General features: G+C 49.5%; 1 protein-coding gene across 1 annotated transcript in view; it reads right to left on the reverse strand.

Annotated features, from left to right (window-relative positions):
- Nucleotides 1–19,773, reverse strand: part of RUNX3 (runt related transcription factor 3) — a 62,079-nt gene that overhangs the window by 16,525 nt on the left and 25,781 nt on the right. Inside the window, exon 4 of the mRNA XM_019512078.1 lies at nt 6,951–7,115. Within this exon, the coding sequence (XP_019367623.1) occupies nt 6,951–7,115 (165 nt within the window). The remainder of the gene's footprint in view (nt 1–6,950; nt 7,116–19,773) is intronic.

Raw genomic sequence — 19,773 nt, forward strand, 5'->3', positions numbered from 1 at the left:
AGTGCATATAGTAAAGCATTCTTCTGTGGCTTGGTCTGTATGGAAAAAAAAACTGCCCTGGGTCTAGCTAAAAGGATTTAAGATCAAGGTAGTTAAGCAGCTGTAAAGTCCGGCTACTACTGTTAACCCCATAGCTCTTGCAGAGAACCTCCCCGTAGTTGGCTTGGAAGCTCTTTACAAAGCAGGTCGTGGGCCCTGTCACACGGGGAGATGCAAAACGGAAGAATTTTCAAGTGTCTGGCACTGAGCTTTGCTCCCACTCACATCCACAGGAGTGCTGGTACAAGTAGAAGCAAAGCTAGATCAATGCCACCGGCAGAGAGGAGAGTTTACGCAGGGCTTGCATGCGTTTAAATGCACTTGTGTGAAGGGTTCTCTCTCAGCCGATTTAAACTCACTGGAGTTAAACCAGTGCAGATTTTCTAATGTGGGCAAGACTGGAGTCTCCCAGGGCTTCACCATGGGATTTGCTGGTGCTGGACTTCTAAGGCTAGCAGCAATCCAGGTTTTATTCTGTATCCTTAAAAAACATTGTTGTGCATTAGCTAAGCTGAAGTAACCACTTTTCCGTTACCCTTCTGCCCTTCCTCCTACTCCCACTGCTTGCTTCTCTTCCCCCTTGACTGCGTCTTCCCTTAGTCTGTGCCGCACACTCTTTGGGGAGAGACCCAATCACTCGGGGCTGGGTGACCTGCCCCTACGTTCTTCCTTACGATCCAAACTCTGAATCTTAACATGGATAGTTTAAAATTCACAACAGCTAATGACGGCAACACTGGTCCCTTTTGGAAATGCTGCTGGGCCACAGCTGGTTACCAGGGCACATGCTGGGGAGGGGCAGGGTGAACGTGGAGCTACTGGCAGACTCCAAAGCTGGAGGGGACCACTGCCCTGATCCCCTGCAGAACACAGGCCTAACAACCTGTGATGACAACCTCACAGGATCGCCCACAAATACTAATGGGCGGAAGTCCTATGAAAATGTGCTAAGCTGCAAATGTGATGCCACGGAGAGCAGGGGGCACTCGGCACCTCTGAACACCATCCCTTGCCCCCTCAGGCACTCTGCAGATCTGACCCAGTCCCACTAGCAGCTGCCAGTAGAAAGACTCCCAATAACAACAGGACCTGCCTTCCTCTGGATTCCCCCCACTGATGGGCCGGTGCACGCTGGGCAGCGGTTTTGAAATGTACTGGAGGAAAAGAACAATGTTCTTCTTTTTACACGAGCTCCCCACAATGGACAGTAGAGAGGACCTGGCCCGTTATGTCGCAGTGAGTCATTCGCAAAGCCCCGAAGCCCAGGGGCCCTGACCGACAGCCAGGCAGAGGAAGTGTGTTGCAATGGCATGTGTAAATCATGCCTCCTTTTACTTGGTCGCTGTGTGTTTGGATGTAAGGGGAGGCGTCCGGTTTCGCCCCCCGCCACAGCTGCCTGTGGGTTTGCAGTTAGGGCGAGTCTTGCGTCTGTCTAAGAAAAAGATAGCAAATCCTGCCTATAAAACTAAATGCTACCAGGTTGAAGGCCCTTCGTATACTCATCCCGGGTGGACATTCAGGGCCTTGACTTGGTATTTGTTCACTCCACTGCTCCGTCCCCAGCACCGTTTTGGAGTGGTGCACTCAAGGGAGGGCCCCGGTACTGGGGACTGCCAAACTGGCCCTGGAGGATAACAGCTACCAGTGACCACAAACTTGTTCCAGCACCCAGGGCTCGCAGAGCTGCAGAAACGACCTTCCCCTAACCGCACCCCATATCACCAGCAGGGAGGGCTGGGGTCAGAGCCCAGTCTCACTGGAGCAGTGATTCTCAGCCAGGGTGACAGGGCCAGCTTCTTTGAAGTGTGCTTTGAGGTCTGAGGATGTAAACTAAGCATGTCCCTACTGGCCCGCCTGGGTAAAGAGGTAAGCACTGTAATCTATAAATTAGCTTTTGAAACTGGATGTCACTCGGTTCACAACAGTCAAGCCCAGCGAGGGGGTACCTCTATCCCAAAAAGGTCGAGGACCGCTGCACTGGAGGAATTTCTATCCCCAGGAGAAAACCTCAAGTAGGGGCCCACTGACCCGATGTCCGCAGCATGTTATGGACCGTGGCTGCAACACTGGGATGTGCCGTATCCTTGGGCCCCGCTCCCGCCACAGTAAAGTCACTGCAACAATACTCTTGTGTCTTCAGCCGTATTTGGCCCTGACTCTGGTGATTTGAAGGAAAAAAAGAAAGAGATAGCAAGCAAGCAAGAGCGAAGCAAAGAAGAAGTCAATCAAAGCCCACAGAGAGTTAGCCAGCTGTTAGGACAATTGGATTTCCCCTGGAGCACGTGGGTTTACTACCACTCCAGCAGCCTTCGCTGAGCCACGTGACCCCAAGCAGCTTCAGGCAGTTGGGAATGAGTTCCTTCAACATCTCCTTTCATTTCTGGAGCCTGCTCAACTATTTTAGCCAAGAGACAAAACCCTCAAAGCAAGAACCTAGCAAGGGAAAGAGAAAGGAAAGAAACAAAGATGGGAAACTTGGCAGAGCAGGGAAAACCCGTGGAGCCCTGCCCGTGCAGGCCCTGTCACAAGGCACAATTTCAAGCTGATCTAATGACAGTTTGGCGTTCTGCGCTCAGGACGGGGGAGCCAGGATTTTTAAATCTCAGCTTTTCCGGGATTGCTGCAGAAATATGGGGCCAGAGGCCCCAGTGGTCTGAGCCCAGCGCTGTGGAAGCAGATGGTGCAGCCCTGGTAGCTCTGGCACCTCCTGCGTCAGGCTGCAAGGCTGGATTGTGGCTTCAGTGACACAAGAGGGTAAATCGTACCCAACTCCTTTGTCTCATGTAGCACTTCCACCAGCCCGGTGCAACAGCAGACCTGGACCTGGGAACATGAACGCGCTGCGGTTTCAAGCTGATATGCAAGGGGTGCAATTGTCTTTTCCACTTGCAAGGATGTATATCAGGACTAAGCCAGCTGAAAGCAATGGTGCTATAACAACTGGTCCCAGGATGAGAGGAGAACCTGACCCCCTTGGCCATGGTGTTGGGAAAACTTTCTTTCTAAGCTTCCCGTCAGAAATGACTGAGTTTTCTCTTACAGGGAGTTTTTCAGTTTGAGGCCATTTAACCTCAAAAAGAACGTTTTACATGGGGCTATTTATAAACTCCAGGACCCGCCTCAGTGAAAGCCTCATGCCGATGGCAGAGAGCCAAGTGCTGCTCCCTTTTACACCAACATAACTGCAAAGCCACTCCTCGGACCTCAGCTGTAGACACTCCTGGTTCCTAGCAGGAGAACCAAGAAGAGCAGGACCTGGCCCAGCACAACTGTACTCTGGGCAGGCTGCAGCTGGGAGAAGGTGTTACGGTGGTGGGAAGGGCTGGGGGAGAGGAGGGTTAGTTGCCAGGACTGGGGCTGGAGCTGGATACGTGTTGGCTTGAGCCAGATATGGGAACTGAGGAAAAAGCATCCACAAGGGCGGACACAAAAGCTGAGCCATGAGCAAGAGCCTGGGTGTGCTACATATACCCCCCAGAGCCTAGCAGAGTGCCTGGTTCACACACAGCAATTTCCTGCAGCAGAAAGGATTGCTACCCTAGGTCAACGCAGGGCCTCCCGGGATCAGCCGGAGCACAGTGCACTGACCCTGGGCAGAAATGGCTGGGGGAGCCAAAGCAGTAGGAGAGGGGGCTGGGGGGCATGTTCCCCACCATGACCCAAAGCCACATTGGGTTACCATTTCCCTCCTTGAAAACATTGCCAGCCCCAGCTCATGCCTATTAGAAGCCAACAGCATCGCCTTCGTGATTCTCCCACACCGCTGGGTCAGACAGGGAGAGCCAGGGCTCTGCCGAAGACAAGGCCTTTCTGCTCTGGCATCAGGCTCCGTGTTTCTCTCCTTTGCCGGAGCTTGCAGCTCTGCTCCCAACGCCTGTCCCAGAGCTCGACAGGCAGGAGCACCGCCAGCCGAGGCTAGGGAGGCCGCGGCCAGAAACAGCAGCACGAGGTGCCCGTGTGCCTGCAGCACGCAGTGGCTTGCAAGTGGTTTGGGTTTTTTAAATTATTGTAGAAGGAAAATGAGAGGAGGTCTCTGCTTGGCAAACGTGAAGATGAAACATTTTGCCCAGTTTCAGGTGATGGGGGGGAGGGGAGGTTGACACAACCCACTGGCAAACCCCAAACCAATGGGTGCCACATACCAGCACCACCAAATCGCCTTTTTTTTGCCCAAAAGCTGTTTCCGCCAAAAAATGTCACCTACTTCTAGTCACAAGCCTCCACCCTCGAGGGCAAGGTGCCGCCCTCGTCAACCGGCTTTCTTCTCCCCGCCTGAGTCATTCCGCCGACCTACCGAGGTGGGACTGGGTGTGGCCACAGGAAGTGGGGGCGGAGCCTAGACGCACGCAGTCATGTTCTTGTCTACAACAGCTGCCTACCTGGAGCATTAATCCCTGCTTTTGCAACTCAAAACAGGAGTGATGAACTGAAGGGATTATGTGGAGGGCAGCTTGGGTTGCAGCTGTCTGCTGCTCCTACAGTCCATGTCTGTCCCCACTTGGTTTTGGGAGGGCAGGCTGCACAGCTGTCGTGTGTGCTAGGACTGGGCCACGCACTAGTCTTCAGAAAGGTAGGACTGGAAGCACCTGCAGAAGGTCATTTAGGCTAACCCCCTTTCTGAATTGCCCCAGACAACTACTTGTCTAACCTGTTCTGAAAAACTTTGCAAACTAAACCGTCTCGCACAACTGCTGGGCACAAAGCCTGAAACATTAAGAACACCCGTCAGGCCATGAACAGTTGACACTCTAAACTGAGAACCATTCAGTCCTATTTGATGCCCATAGGAAGTCAGACCTTCAGCCAGAAACCCAGTTCCTCCCTTGACTTCCAGTGGCACCTCGAGCACCTTGCCAGGGTGTTGCAGGGCTGCAAGGGTAACGGAGGCTGCGGAAGTGCTTTAGACAGAGTCCGGCATGCCCCTCTTGTCCCTCCCAACCTGGGTCAGCTCGGTCTGCTTCAGTGGTCCTCCTATGCGTTACCTAAGAATGTGCCAAGACGTGAGAAAAACTACAAGCCTGTTAACTCCTCTGTTATTCTTGGCCTGGGGTGAGCTCCAATTGCCTGTATAAAAATTATGGTCTTTGTGAATAACCTGTGTGTGTACGAGAGAGAGGCTTAGTATTACTATTGGTTATGGAGCATGCTGGCAGAAGGACACTGTCACCATTACAGTGATGAAGCACATGCAGGTCCATTAACCGTAACAGGATTGCTCCAAATTTAAAGCCGTGTAACTATGCACAGGATTTGCCCCACGACGCTTTAATCTAAGTTCCTTCCAATGTTAGAGTATGAGAAAAGAAAGATTTTTGAGCACTTTGCTCCCTTTTCACTCCCACTGCTCTGGCTTGATGTTTTGCTCTTCAAGCAGTGAAATTAGCCCAGATGCTTCCACTTTGGTTCTGAGTCAGTGCTGCTATCTGATCTCAGGTCTTTGCCCGAAACTGCTACCGTTGGGCTCTCAGCACTGCAGGAGAATGGGCTGTTTCAAAAAACATTTACAGTGGATTTTTTTCAATCATGAAAGACCATTGTGTATAATCGGTCTATAAAGCCTTTCCCCCTCTTTTAAAAACCCTCAGTCAATAGTCCTATTGCTGGCTGACTGCATCCTTTTAACAGGATCCACCGTTCTTAAAGAGAAGTCCAACTAGAGCTGGTACAAAACTGAACGGCCATGAAAAAAATGTCACTCCGATTTACCTCTGGGTGGGTGTGGAGCTGTGGTAAAACTGTCGAAAAGTTTTAAGTGACTTAGGGTTAAGTCTTATTGACAGTTAATGACATTTAAGCCTAATGTAATTTAGGTACAGCTGAAAATGGTAACCTTACCCAACAAATTCTGTTCTCTTACAATTTTCACCCAAATTTTAATGAAAAAAAAGAACCAGACAATTTTAGCAAAAAATGACTTAATTTCTAACCCTTCCCAACCTTTTGTACTTCATGGGCATGTCTACGCATATGCATTTACTGTGCAGTAACCAAAATTACTGTGCAGTATGGCCATGAGTCTACACGTGCACACTCATACTGCACAGTAAATATGGTGACTTATGCCAACTTGAGTGTAAATTTGATACCTGCATCATGCAGGTATCAAACTTATGCCCGATTAGTTACTGCGCAGTAACACACGTGTAGACGCCTTACTGCATAGTAACACTGTGGGTATGGACTGATTTGGGACTAACTTTAGTCTGTGTGTCCGTGCACATGTGCGTAAGGGATTATCACCGTTTGGTGAGGTGAGAGATCAGATCTGGCATGAGACTGTGCTAGCAGAGAAGAAACAGTTCTGAGAGCTATGGAGTGTGTAACACGCCCTTTCTGGGCCATGTCTAGCAGCCTACCTGCACAAGTGCATACGTGTTCAAGTGGCTTCTGAATTTAAAGTCAGTAGAGCTAGATCCCTCCTCTCCCCTCACCTCATGGATCTGGTGCCTGAAGTGGGTAAATCCACCTTCCTCAGGGCCGCGTATGTGATACTAATGAGCACAATGAGTAAATCTGTTGAGTTTTAGGCTTCTGGCCCCAGCCCTGTGCTCCGCTCTCATTTCATGGGAATTCCCACCAGGAGAGGCAAAGGGACCCCAGGGTCTGGAGTGGGGGGCAGCTCCCACACACCTGTCAGTGTGGCACTTTGCCTTCACCAGCACAGGGCTCCTTCCTGGATGACCACTCCTGACATCACTCCAACCCCAATGAGAAGCTGAAACCTTCGGCCATGGGGGCCTTATCCCCACGTAGGGCAGACTTAACACATGCTGGCAAAGTCAGGGAGGAGAACACCACCTTTCTGGCATGGCTCAAGGAGCGCTTCCTCCGAACCCTGGGCCATACTGTTTGGATCAGCCTAAGAGATTCAAGTGTAGAACGAGGCGCATGTGAATGAACCAAACCGGTACCTTGCATTGGAGTCTGAGCCTGCGACCCGAAGTGACCTGGGGCACTCAAGGATCCGCGGGGGTTGGGAGCTGCTGGGGTGACTCTCATAGACTGGCGCAGACGATCCAGCTCACTGTAGCGATCAGAGTAGGATTTGGCTTGGTCCTCTAGTTTTTGTCTGTGTCCTGAAACATCATAAGAGAATGTGATCTCTAAGCAGCCACCTTTGACCAGAGAGCCATGTCAACATGAAGGAAGAATGCAAACACCCGCAGTTGTCACTGTTATTTCTAGCGGGACAGCACAGGGAAGACCTGACCGAGATCGAAACCCCATTGCTGCAGGCACTGGACACACATGTAATAAGCACCGGTCCCAAAGGTAGAGTTTCACGAGACAAGGCGCAAAAAGGCTGGGAGAGGAAATGGAGGCGAGGTGCGGGGAAGTGACTTAGTCTGCGACAGGCTGCAGGTCAGTAGCAGGAGGGAACCAGAACAAAGATCTCCCGCTGCCCCCTCCACGGCCCTGCCACCTCTCTTAAATCATTGGGAAAAAGAAGCCAACACACATGCACGTGGTTGAAAATGCCATGTATTGGCACCATTGTTAGACAACTGGGAAATGAGCACAGGAAAAGTTGAATTCAAAATAGCTTTACAGCGTTTGCTCATCGCAGTGAAGACAGGAAGGTACTTCTCAGTCCAGCTACCCACACTCTCAGCCAACCCAACTGCGCCCTGATCAGACTGATGCTGGAGAAAGTAGGAGGGTCTCGGGCTTCAGCCACCAGGACAGGATTCAAGAGAGATGGCTCTGTTCATAGTCACTCTGTGGGCATGTGCCTCCACTGCTCTCTCTTCCTCAGTCTCCTCATCTGTAAAATGGGGGGCAAACACTCGCCCACCTCATGGAAGTACTGCAACAGTCGCAGCGTCTGTAAAGAACACCGTGCTCCTCAGCTGCGAGAGCGGGGCCATAATTATTTAATTGATGCTAATCAGCCTGGGGCAAGCGAAGCATGAAACACGCTTGACACACAACTTTCACATTTTGCTGAATTAATCATCATTGGATGTTTTCACTCTCCCTGGGCTGGATTCCAGTCTCAGCTACACCCATATAAACCTGGAGGCACTCCAAGGAAGCGAGACTTACTCCAAACGTACACCAATGTAACTGCACTCTGGCTCTGGCCCCCAGACTCTGCTCGCTCTCTAACTGACGTATATGTGCCCACATAATACACTTGGCACCTGTCATCACAAGAGCTCCAAATGTTTTGCAAGGTGGGTGTATGTCATCCCCTTCTATAAGGGGAAAGAGGGGTGACAGAGACATTAAGGTACCACAAGGAGTTAGCAGCATGGCCAGGAATAGATCCCCGGGTTCATGACTCACAGCTCTCACTCCTAACAAACCACAGCTGCACAACAGTAGAGGCAACTATATCGCATCACATAGAGGAACTAATACACAGCATCAGCTGGCTTTTAAAGAACGGATACTGTTGGGTCTGAAAGACCCAGATCTGAGCTTTTCATCCTCACTCCCTTCACCACACGCAAACATCTGCACAGAGCAAACGCTGTTACAGCTTACGATGGAAGTTGCATGAAAGTCCCTGCACTTCCTCTCTTCTGGTCTGCAACCCGTTATCCTGCACGTGCTCGTCTCGTCTCACGTAGATCTGCATTCGGCAGCCCAGGCGCGTGGAATTCCCCACACGCCACAAGTGGGTCGGGGTTGGGAGTTCGCTGAATGCCTCTGATGGAGTGTGACTGCAGCAGCAGCGCTCACTGCCAAATTACAGCCCTACACACATTCTTTCGAATCACGATTCAACTCAAGCTTCATGGGTCTCCAGGGACACCAGCAAGTAGCTCCAGGCTCCAAATTCAGGAAATCAGTGGGAGCTGAGCAATCTCTCTGGATTTCCTCATCAAAGACTGTCACAAAAAGGGGGCAAAGACAGTTAAAAAATTTTCGCTTTTTGAAAAAAATGTCGATGCCAACGTCCCCTCCTCTTCCATCCCAAACGTGACAGCCTGGGGCTGGTGCATGGAACCAGAAAGTGAAAATGGATTGCAAACAGAAAGTGAAACGGAGCAATTGGCTTTTACTTGCCGAGCTACCTGATGCGAGTAAAGGAAACTTCAAATCAATACCGCAGAGGGCTGCTCTGTTCTGCATGGGGTCTCATACTGCATTCGTCACTGCGCTACCAAGCCTCTTCAGCTGTGCACCAACCTTTGAAGCACACGAACAATAAGGCTGAAGGGGCCTCTTTGGCTCCTGAGTCCAGCTCTCTGCCTTCTCAGGCAGCCGTTTATTTCCAGAGTCCGAAAATTCATCTACAGCCCCTGACACATGCCACGGCCCAAAAGTGCATGTTCCAAACAAAACAGACCCTACAACAAGCCAGTGGCAAAAAGCAGCGGAGACAAGGACACTATCAGCGCCCTTTCACTGCAATGGTGGGGAAGTTACTAGGTTTATGCATGGTCAGATGATCTTAGGAAGATGGCTACACTTCCGGCTACAAAGGCAGGCAGAAACCCCCAAAGTCCTTGCCAAACTGACCTGGGGAAAACACTCCTTCTTGGTGGCAAATGTGGGGTCACATTTTGTCACATGTCTGTTTTTTCATCCTCTCCTAGGGAGAGGAGAACAGGCAGTGGAGTGTCTTGCTGTAATAGGGATGGCTTCATTATTGTGTTACACGTGTTAATTGGACTACAAAGTGAAACACAGTTGGGTTTTTTTAACTTTTTGCCTTTTAATAATCTCAGGTTGGGATTGTCAGAGGCCCCCATGGTACTTTAAAAGCCAAACGCCACTGAGATTTAATGGGAGCTGGGTAACTAACTCTCTTAGCCTCAGTTGAAAATACCGTGAGGATGTTACTAGTTAACACAGAAAACATTTAAACATAGATGTGTGTTATGCTGCTGATGTTTTTAATGATCACACTTTACCAGACCTTAAGAGAAGTCCTTATATCGGGACTTACACAGTCTAATAGGCTCCTATCCCCGTACCAGGGAAACAGAGGCAAAGCGTAACATTTTCACAAGTGTCTGGTAACTATGGGGGTCTTAAATGAGCCTGGTTTTTTGGGTTTTTTCCAGCCAGTGCTGAGCACCTGCTTTTTAAAAATCAAGTTTCCTTGTGGGGGTCCCAAATAGAGCACCCCCAAAAAAGAAGGCACCAAAATCCTGAGTCACTTTTGAACATTTAAGCCAAGGGGAACAATGGGCCCCAGCTTGCAGAACAGCAACTTAGGAGCTAAAAAAACTTAGCCAGCGGGATTCACAAGTCTATTTTGCACACCCGGGACCACGGAGACTTCCTGTCACTTGTCACTTCTGGCTTGGAGCATCACATGTCACGCAAGAGCAGAGTCTCTATTCATGTGCTGCTTTTATGGGAACATCCTCAGCTTTTGATTTCTGCAGCAGCTCAGCTCACTGCAGGCCCTTCATCATCAGCTCATCAAGCAAACCAGCACTAATGAAGGAACAACAGGCCTGCACCTGGAATGGTAGGAAAGTGGTGCAACCTGACCCCCAGTCCACTGACGCCAGCAGGGGACTTGAATTGGCTTTGCAGGGCTTTGGATCAGGGCCCAAGGGACCAATCCCGAGAAGTGCTGATCACCCCAGGACGGCACTGGCACATATGAAAACCATTGCTGGGGGAGTGTTTTATGCCACAACACTCACAGCACAGTCGCATTTTGAAACAACTATCACCTTTTACTCATGACTCAAGTATGGAAATACAGATCCCTGTTGTGAAAAAAAATAATAACAGCCACTGACTCGATCCGCTTCTTGTCAACAAGGAAAGTGTTTTAAAGGTGTGGGTCCTACGTCTCAGTCAAGTAACTCTGATATGAGTAAGCCTAACAGGTCTCCTTTGATCACCAATGTAATAACAGGATCCATATCGCTAGATCAAGCAAACAATCCCACTGAACATTTCCCATATGGAAGAACTGATGTGAATCTGACACTTCGGGCAATAATAAAAAGCATACATGAAGTTTTGGGTGCTTTTCTGGAATACAGACAGTGAAACCCTGTATGCGGCAGTGAAACTGTAGCCCTGCGACCGGTTTTAAAGACATGCTTTCCACATTAAAATATTTCAAAGACCAAACAGGCCCTTCTCTTCTTAGAACGTCAGAAACTGCCAAGACTTCAGACATGCCCTGATTGGAAATTGCACAGGGCGTCCTCGCGCAGGGTGGGGGGTCCAGCGTTCTGCACAAGCTCCCGATTCTCCGACTTACAAAGAAGCAAAATCAGTATTGTTTTGAACTTCCCTGCTGCACTGCAGAGCATGAACTGGCGCTTGATGGTGTGATAGGTCAGAGGCACAAAATCCTAGTTCAACTCTGGAGCAGTGCCAGCACTCTGATCTGCTGGCTTACCTTATTAGGGACAGCAGGGCGTTTATAAAAACGTGAATATCTGCTCCCAGACTTGGGCACTTGGATCTGCGGCTTTGTCCTACTTCCATGCAACTGCACCTGCAGCTGCAGTCATCCTGCAGGGACCGCTTCACCACTTTCTTCTTTCTCAATGACTTTGCAACTCCAATGTCACATTCATTTGATCTGACCTCCCTTCAGTGCCTGCACTGGAAGAATGGTAGGGTTGTAGGGGGAGAGCTGGTTTATCACCCCAAGATTTGTAATTGCCAAATGCTGAAAATAAACAGAAACATTTGGAATATCTTTGGCTTTTTGGTGTGGGTTGTTGGATAGTTAAGAACCAGCGTTTGCTATGGATGCCAATAGGAAAGTCACCCGGGGATGACAGTCTCCTCTGTGTAGAGAGTGTAAGGACTATGCAATTCTCCCATTTCCATTAAGTCTTCAAAATAAGTGCTTAAGGGGGGCAGAAGCCTTGTAAAGGTTGCCAGCGAAAGGCTGAATGTCATCCCAATCTGAGCATAGGTCATACCACCAAGTTCCCCAGCGAGCGCTACAGAAACAAGCTACCTTTGAAATGAATAGCCTCAGCAGAGCCCGAGTTATGCCAGCACCAACGTTCTCAATCAGGACAGATGGGAAAAGCGGGTGTTGACTCTTGCTCCCATAACTCAGAAATGACAGTGCTGAATTTTGCTCAAACTTTCCATGGAAATTCACCTTTGGCCTGAGACTAAGCACGGGATACACCAAGCCAAGAGGAACTTGGTTGAGAAAGTTCTGATCCCCTGAAAGAGGTGAGGGAGTAACAGACTGGAAACTGGAGCGCAACCTTGTCTACAGCTTCAGCAGCTGGAAGGAGCTCAAATACCCCATATGCATTTAGAAAGATGGGGATCTACAGCTCACTTTTCCTGTGAATGACAGAAAATAGCAAGGACTACTGCTATTTTGACTGGCTTTTTCAAGTGAAGCCCAGAAGTTTAGGAGTGGAAGCAAAAGGGGAGGGGGAAAATGTTAGAAGGAACTGTCTCTTCTTCTGCCTAACAAAGTCAACCACAGATAACTCATTATTCACATGTTTGAAGTTGGCTTGCTTACGCCATTTGGAAAGGGAATCAGTCACGCCGAGTCTTTGCTTTGGCTTCCTCCTGGCTTCTCAAGACACTGCCGCTACTGTCTTTTTCCAGCCTTGAAAGAAAGAGAAAAGTGTCGCAATGCCCTTCAGCTTGCATGTTCTGTCAGAAGATTTACACTGCCTTTAACAACTGAAGGAAAATAATATTTAAGGGGGGAGAAAGGGGGGAAGTTTGATAATTTATAAAGATTTTCTAGCCTGTGGTGGTCTGTGATGAATCAGCTGCCTCTAAAGGGATGAAAATAAATATCCCTTTTTGAAGGAAATAGGTTGGCTCCCATCCAGCTGGCAGGAAGTAGACAGATATGTTGCATTTACAGTAGGTCTTTTCTGTCTGAAGTCAGAACAGTGGGAGAGATGTTCATTAGACATAGCCTGGTGCTGATTAGCTGAACTTAAACCAGCCGATGGATCCATAACCCTTCACTCTCCTTTGACTTGCTCGGAAGCTCTTTAACTCTTTCTGGGCTCTCTCCACCTCTCCTCCCTGACCTGATGTGGCTGTTAATGGAGCAGACTCCAAAGAATATTTTTGTACCAGTGGCATATTATGCCACCAGATCCCAAAGCACTGGAGAACCCAATCTAATCATAGAGCCAGAGTAACAGTATCAAAGCACCTGTGTGAGGACTTATGGGCCTACGCTCTACTCTCCAAAGTGAAAGGCACTTGGGACCCTAAGTCCTACTGACTTTCAAAGACAGTAAACAATGTCTCGTTTGGGGTGGTGCTGATTGTCCCAGGCTTCAACCCGCATGGAAACAGGAAGGACACAGCCATTTACATAGTGTAGTCCTTCAAACCCACATGGCTGCAGCTCTGACCGCAGGTGGCCAGCGAGAGCTCACAGCCTGACAGACTTGTCCCTGCAATGAGATCTCTGTAGCAGGCTTACTGTGCCCAGCAGTGACACCCTCACACGTGCCAGGCTGCCTCCTAAGCTGCATGTGGGGTAGCCACTCCAGGGGGGCAAATCAGCACCGATTAGTGCCAGTGCCAATCAGCGCACCCCGTTTCCTTTAGCCCGTTGGTGGCGTCGTGCAGACAGGTCACATCCCAGTTCAGGAGGCAGCCTGCACGGGCCAGCGCGCTTGAAGACACTGCCATTAGACATGGTACGTTTACCACGCAAATGTGGCCTCAGCCTCCCAGGGCCAGATCTTCAGGCATTTTCAGGCACCTTTGACAGAGGCAGAACTTCCTGAGCGCATGAGCGAAGCAGGCCAACTGGGAGGAGTTAGGGTCCTAGCGTGGTTTGACACTACAGAAAATCCCATCTGGAACTTATATGAACCCTTAGGGGCCTAAATATCTTTGTAAATCTGGTCCTAGGCCTCCTAAGCACATTAGCAGCTTTTGCAAAGTGTACCCTGATACCCCTCACTAAGTGCCCAGCAAATTCCACACTCATTGTGCCTGCTCCCACTTTCATTGGACTAAATTTGGTCTTGAATGGGCCAAGGTCCTGTTCCTGCTGAAGCCAAAGTGAGCTCTTGCCGCTAAACCAAGCAGCACTGAGTAGACAAATCTCCAGTATGTCCAGTCGACCATTGGCACAAAGCTGCCGTCTTCAGTGAAGTCAGCTGAGGATGTGGCCTGGAACTACCTACCTGCCTACCTGAATGACAAGATCTGAGGAACATGAAGTGGAGAAATATGCTTCATGGTTACTATCACTGACGATGTTTCACAACCCAGTCGTTCCCTTGCATTAACACAGGAAAACCAGTCAGCTGCTCAGGATGCATCCTGGGTCTGAGCCATGCTTAACGGACAGCACTGACAAATCTCACATGAACCTCGCTGGCAGCAGGACTGGCCACGTGCTGTAGGCCTGCTGGCATCCAGGGTACCTGCTGCGAGCAAGCAGTTGCATGAAGAAGGCATGTGTTAGGCTACACTGGCCAGAAATACTTTATGGGGGAGATGGAAATAAGTCTGCTAGGCTCTAATCCTCTACTCAATGCATCGCAATACAGGTAATGTAAAAGGGAAGATGCATTTGGTACCTGCAGGTGCTCAGAGTAGCCAAATGGAAAGCCTTTGTCACCTAGTATTGTGCTCTTCCCCAACCACAATTGGGATGTAAGACGCAAAGCTCAGACCCAGACTTTCCCAGGTTTTTGTGGGATTCCCATCCAGCTGGGGAAATAGTTAGATCGGTGCCCAAAATCTACCGTTCAGCTCCCAGGTTCTGATTTGAGTCTGCCTCCAGCATGGATTGTCACCACCGGCAATGCAGAAATTCATCCAGCACAAGCAAGGCGATGTTACAAGAAGGTAAGCCAAGAAGCAGCAGGTTCTGAATCCTGCATGCACACGGGGGGCAATTCCAGTCTTGTCCATGGACTTAGGCTGGTGGTAGGATGACAAGCATCCCCCTCCTCCAGTCTGAAGGCCATACATAGGGCACCTGCCCGACCTGGCCATAGCATGTCCAACAGCCCATGGGCTGCGGTAGTGGTGCTGCTCCCACGCACAAGCTTGGAATCCAATGGAGCCAGACCTTCACAGACCTAACGACACCCCCACTGCCACAGCTACCCACCAAGCTTGGTTCTGCTGCGCATGGGACATTGTAGGCCTCACCTGCCTCACAGCTCTTGCGGTGTAATGACTTCGTGACTAGGAGGAGACGTGTAGTAGAAAGCACACAGGACCTGGAGCCATGCGGAATCTGTGGTCTACACCACTCCCCTTTTCATACCGATTCACTGGAAAGAGTAAGCTAAACTGCAAAATCATTTTTAAGCCAGTCCTCCCCAGGCTTCGGAGGATCACTGGCTATTCCAGAAGGGGTCACTGGTGTTATCTAGCAGAAGAACAAGAACTGAGGCACTGGATTTCATCCTACTCTAAGCTCCCACCTCATTCCCAGCCACCGGTCGAGCTGAAACGCTCTTTCAAAAGCAAGCAACAAGATAGATGCTGCCCTGCCGTGCAATGTGAGCTTGTGGTTTTGTTCGATAGCCCAGACCTTTAGCAGCCGTATTCCCTGAAATGAGACTTTGCTTTTAGCATTGACTTTTTTTTTTTAACACAGCCCTTGCATTATCTTCTCAGATTTGCTCATCCTGCCAAGTGCTGGGGGCTTGCACTTTATTAATAACCCCGGAGATCTGCTCCTCGCTAAGTTCTAATAAATTCCTTTCACTTCTGCAGCATCCTTTGTTCTGGAGGCATCCTAGGGCTTTGTACGCAGCTGGGCCAAACTGATACCAGGTTTTACTGAGCTACTGCCCCCTCTCCTTGCTCACCAGTGATGCCAGCCTTGGCTGTAGGTTCCTCCCCATCATGGATGCCTTTAGGCTCTCTCTGATGCTATCTTGTTTCCACCTTTTATCCTACCCTTGCTGCACTGCCCTCAAATCATTCCTCTCTGCCACTGGATGGGCAAGTGGTGAGCTATGAAACTGCTCGTTTTGTTACCTCCTCCTCACCATGCTCATCCATGTTGTCCTCCTCTTGCTTCCTGCCCGACATCTAGACTGGCAGCACTCCGAGGAAGGAGTCATCTCCTGCAGGAACTCTGTAGAGCACCTGGCACAGCATCTCCCTAATCCCCGAGTAGGGCATCTAGCCATCACCAGAATGCAAAACCGCATACACGAACGACTAACAAAATTACTGGGAGACTTGGCTACAGGTGATATAAATCACAAAGTCATTTCTCACTCTGCCATACTGCCTTGATTAGGAAAAAATGGCAATTTTAAGTAAAATAGTTTAAAAATTAATGCAATTAAAGTCATAAATATGATATAGCAGTATCGTGATAATAATTTACTAATAGTTAGTCTTTCTGTTAAACCTGAGATTGCCTGATGAGTAACAGCTCAGCCACACAGCTGACCTGAAGAAGAGATCCTGGAGCTCTGAGCACAGGAAGGGTGACTCTCTGTACCTGCATAGCTCCTATCACCCAAAGATCTCAAACCACGCTCTGGACACTTGGCTAACCTGCACTCAACCCGTCTGAAGCAGGGGGTTGCAGGCCCAGATTTTACTCATCAGGGGACAGAGCTGGGAGTGCCCTAATGCCTAATCCAGGGCCTGAAGCTCCAGGAACATTTCTCCCTTGGTGTTTGGTTCCACATGGCTCTGTCCTGCCAGGTGCTGTGGACATCTCATGGTCTTCGACTTTCCCTGTGGGACTGGGCCCATGATGGGTTAACTGAATAGCTGTGCACAGAAGACGTTAAAGGACGATGTAGTTTCACATAATTACTCGAGATGCATGTATGAACAGGAGCCCAGAAATGCCTCAGTAAGAATGCAGTGCAACATACAATTTAACCCTGGGTTTATTCTTACCCCGCCCCCGGGACCAAACCACATTAGCGACGAGAAATGAGCCTTCATGGCAAGGGCTGCTTTGCAAGAACTTCCAAGTGAACTTGGGAGCTCCTGAACCTTGCCCTCCATTCTCCTCTCACCCCAGAGGCAATATGCAGCAGTCAGGGGAGCTACTCCTGACTTGCCTCCATGTCTGCGAGAGGGGCTCAGGCCTCCCCCTTCCACTCTGTAACTGGGCCTCCAGCTGCTGCAAGCCACTGTAACTCTGTTGGCTTCCATGGAGTTGCACCAGCTTTCCCTGGCCCGCTCGGATGGACATGCAGAAGATGGTAACACTGGCCGCTCACTCGGCAAGGCATGGAGGGTATACTTACTGGGCAGGCAGAGGTCGGTCTCACTGTCAAGGCACTACGCCTGGCCCTCTCACTCCAAGCACGGGGGCCCCAGCAGTGAGGTGGTGCGGACACTCAGGGGGTGCCCTGGCACCTAGGTTTCCAGCCTGCACAAGAGCAGGTCCTTGGGGCACGCTCACCGTCCCTCCCTGGGGTTTGTGTGTGTGCAGCAGGAAGGCCAGACCGTCACCTCGCTGCCGAGGTGGAGAGCTCCGTCACTATGGCGTAGACATACTTCAAGCGTGACTCGGCTTTGGGTGGAGGATGTCAGCGAGACTCCTCGCAGACTTTAATTCAAGCATGTTCCTAAGTGCTTTGCTGGACTGAGACCTAAAGCACGGCCTCCTTAATGGAGAGCAAGCGTCTTTTTGGTAGATCTGGCTTTTGTGGGTTACTTTATTTACGTCTCCTAGAGACGTGCAACCAACAACCACACAGTGCATGATGTAAACAGCAGGGGAGAAAGCAGCATGTTCCTTTGGACCTCAGCTCAGTCCATGCATTTTCTTTTCCTGTCGTTTGTCTCCATTAAAAGAGTAAATGGGACAGGGAAGTGAGGAAGGAGCTGGATGGCCTCAGTCCAGAGGAAGCATGACTGCTCAATCAAGTCATCGTGAGGCAGCTGACTTGGCTGTCAAACAGAGACACGGTTCTTAGCAAAAATGCATGAGAAAAATCTTGCCCCGTTCTTGGCTCAGGCGGGTCATACCTGAAGCGAGCACACATTCGAGCGGCGTCAATGAACTGCGTGGCTTCTAACTAGAGCTGTTCAGAGGATGGGAGGGTGGGGCAGGGGCGTCACCAAAAACATACCAACAGAGACTTCAAAAGAAAAAAGGCCTTCGCTGAAAACTTTCCACAAAGAGAACAGAGCTGTAATAGAAACCTTGAAAAATGAAAACTTTCAGCCAAGATCAAAAGTGTCGGGCAGGAAAAGTCAATGCAAAGTAATTTTGCCTCAGGTCAGGTCAACCCCCGCTGAAATATTCCTGGGCAGTTGAGCAGTAAACGCTGTCCTCGCGTGCTGCCGTGCTCACCGGGGCCCGAGCCCTGCCTCTCTTCCACGGGCATGTCGACGGGGCACACTGGGACCAGTACAGGGGTCAGGAAGAATAGGGGCCGTTAAGGGACGCCTGCAAAGCCAAGGGCACCCAACAAAACTGCCTGACGTCCCAATATCGTTTCACACACCAGGGATCTGGGACTCTATTAAAAGCCAGTCAAGACTCGTCTCCCTTTTCCCCAGTCATTGAGATTGTGTTCAGGTAAATTCATTTAATCCATAACAAATGTTTCCTGATTCACCAGGTACATGCAAAACTGTTGGGGCTCTTTACTGAGGTGGGATTTTGTTATTAAAGGAGCCAACTGCTGCTGAAAAAGGGAAAAAAAAACAACCCTTTTTCTTAATTAAAAGAAAACTGTTGCAGCAATTACCAGCCAGCTAGATTGCTATAATGCCCTCAGGGGTGTGCACAGGCCCCTTGCTGCTAGAGATCAGTGCCGCAGGCAGGTTGTGCTGGGTGCTGTGCTGCCTGGAAGAGGGCACGGAGCATTTAACCAGAGCTACCAGGCAGGGCGGGGGGGGTGAGGAGGGGGACTTAGTCCTGGTGCCATGAACAAACTTTAACCCACAGATTTAGATTCAACCTCCCTAAATTCCCCTGCTTTTTGACAAGCAGCTCCTCTCTCCCACAGAGCCAAGTAGTGCAACTCTCAGGTACCGAGCAACCGCTGCGCTTCACCCTAGAAGTGACCGCATTTCAGCGGCAGATAAAGAGGTCTCAGGCAGGCTTTGGTACTTGCTTTGCCCGAGTAAGGACGGTGACGCTCAGGTTTCTTTCGTAATACTCGCTACCGTGGGACGTGACAATCTTCCAGACTTAAGAGTTATTCAATATTTCCTCTCTACTCCCTGCCTGAGAAGAGGATGGGTCTAGAGAAATGATAAATCTTTATAGTTTAAGTACTTTATGAGCTTAAAATTGCCATCATTTGTTCCAATGTAATACGTACAAATAGCTTTCTGTGAAGTGGTGAGGTCATCCATTTATTTAATGTTGCTTGCTTTATGTGCAATAATATTTATTGCTTTATCTAGCCTTATTTCCTGTAATTTTTTTACATTTCCCATTTTTAGTAATTCCTGGTCAAACAGAGATGTTCCATATTTACATCTAGCTTAGGATGAGCAGGAAAAGGAAAAAACCCTAATAATATCCCAAACGACAACCTCAGAGGAGTGCTTAAGCAACTAGCCTGGTCTTAATTACACAAACATCTCAAGTTCCAGTTTTATTCATCCCCTCTGAGAAACTATTTTTGCCAAGATAAAGATCGGGAACTGCACTGCACTGGCATAATGCGCCCTGCATCTCGAGTCTGAGACGAGCTTCCAAGAAGCAGCCCCTCTGCTATTTATCATCTCCTCCTAGAGGGTTTTTTGTTTTTTGTTTTCCAAACTGCATAAAATTGTCCTATGTTAAACCAGAAGCAAACGCTCCCCGTTATCATTCTTTGGGGCGGCGCTGTTTGCTTCTCAGGATGTGGACTTGGGCTATGGTGAGGAGAAAGGCCC

The sequence above is a fragment of the Gavialis gangeticus genome, unplaced genomic scaffold, assembly GCF_001723915.1.
Source record: "Gavialis gangeticus isolate Ggan-Ray unplaced genomic scaffold, GavGan_comp1, whole genome shotgun sequence".
Taxonomy (NCBI): domain Eukaryota; kingdom Metazoa; phylum Chordata; order Crocodylia; family Gavialidae; genus Gavialis; species Gavialis gangeticus.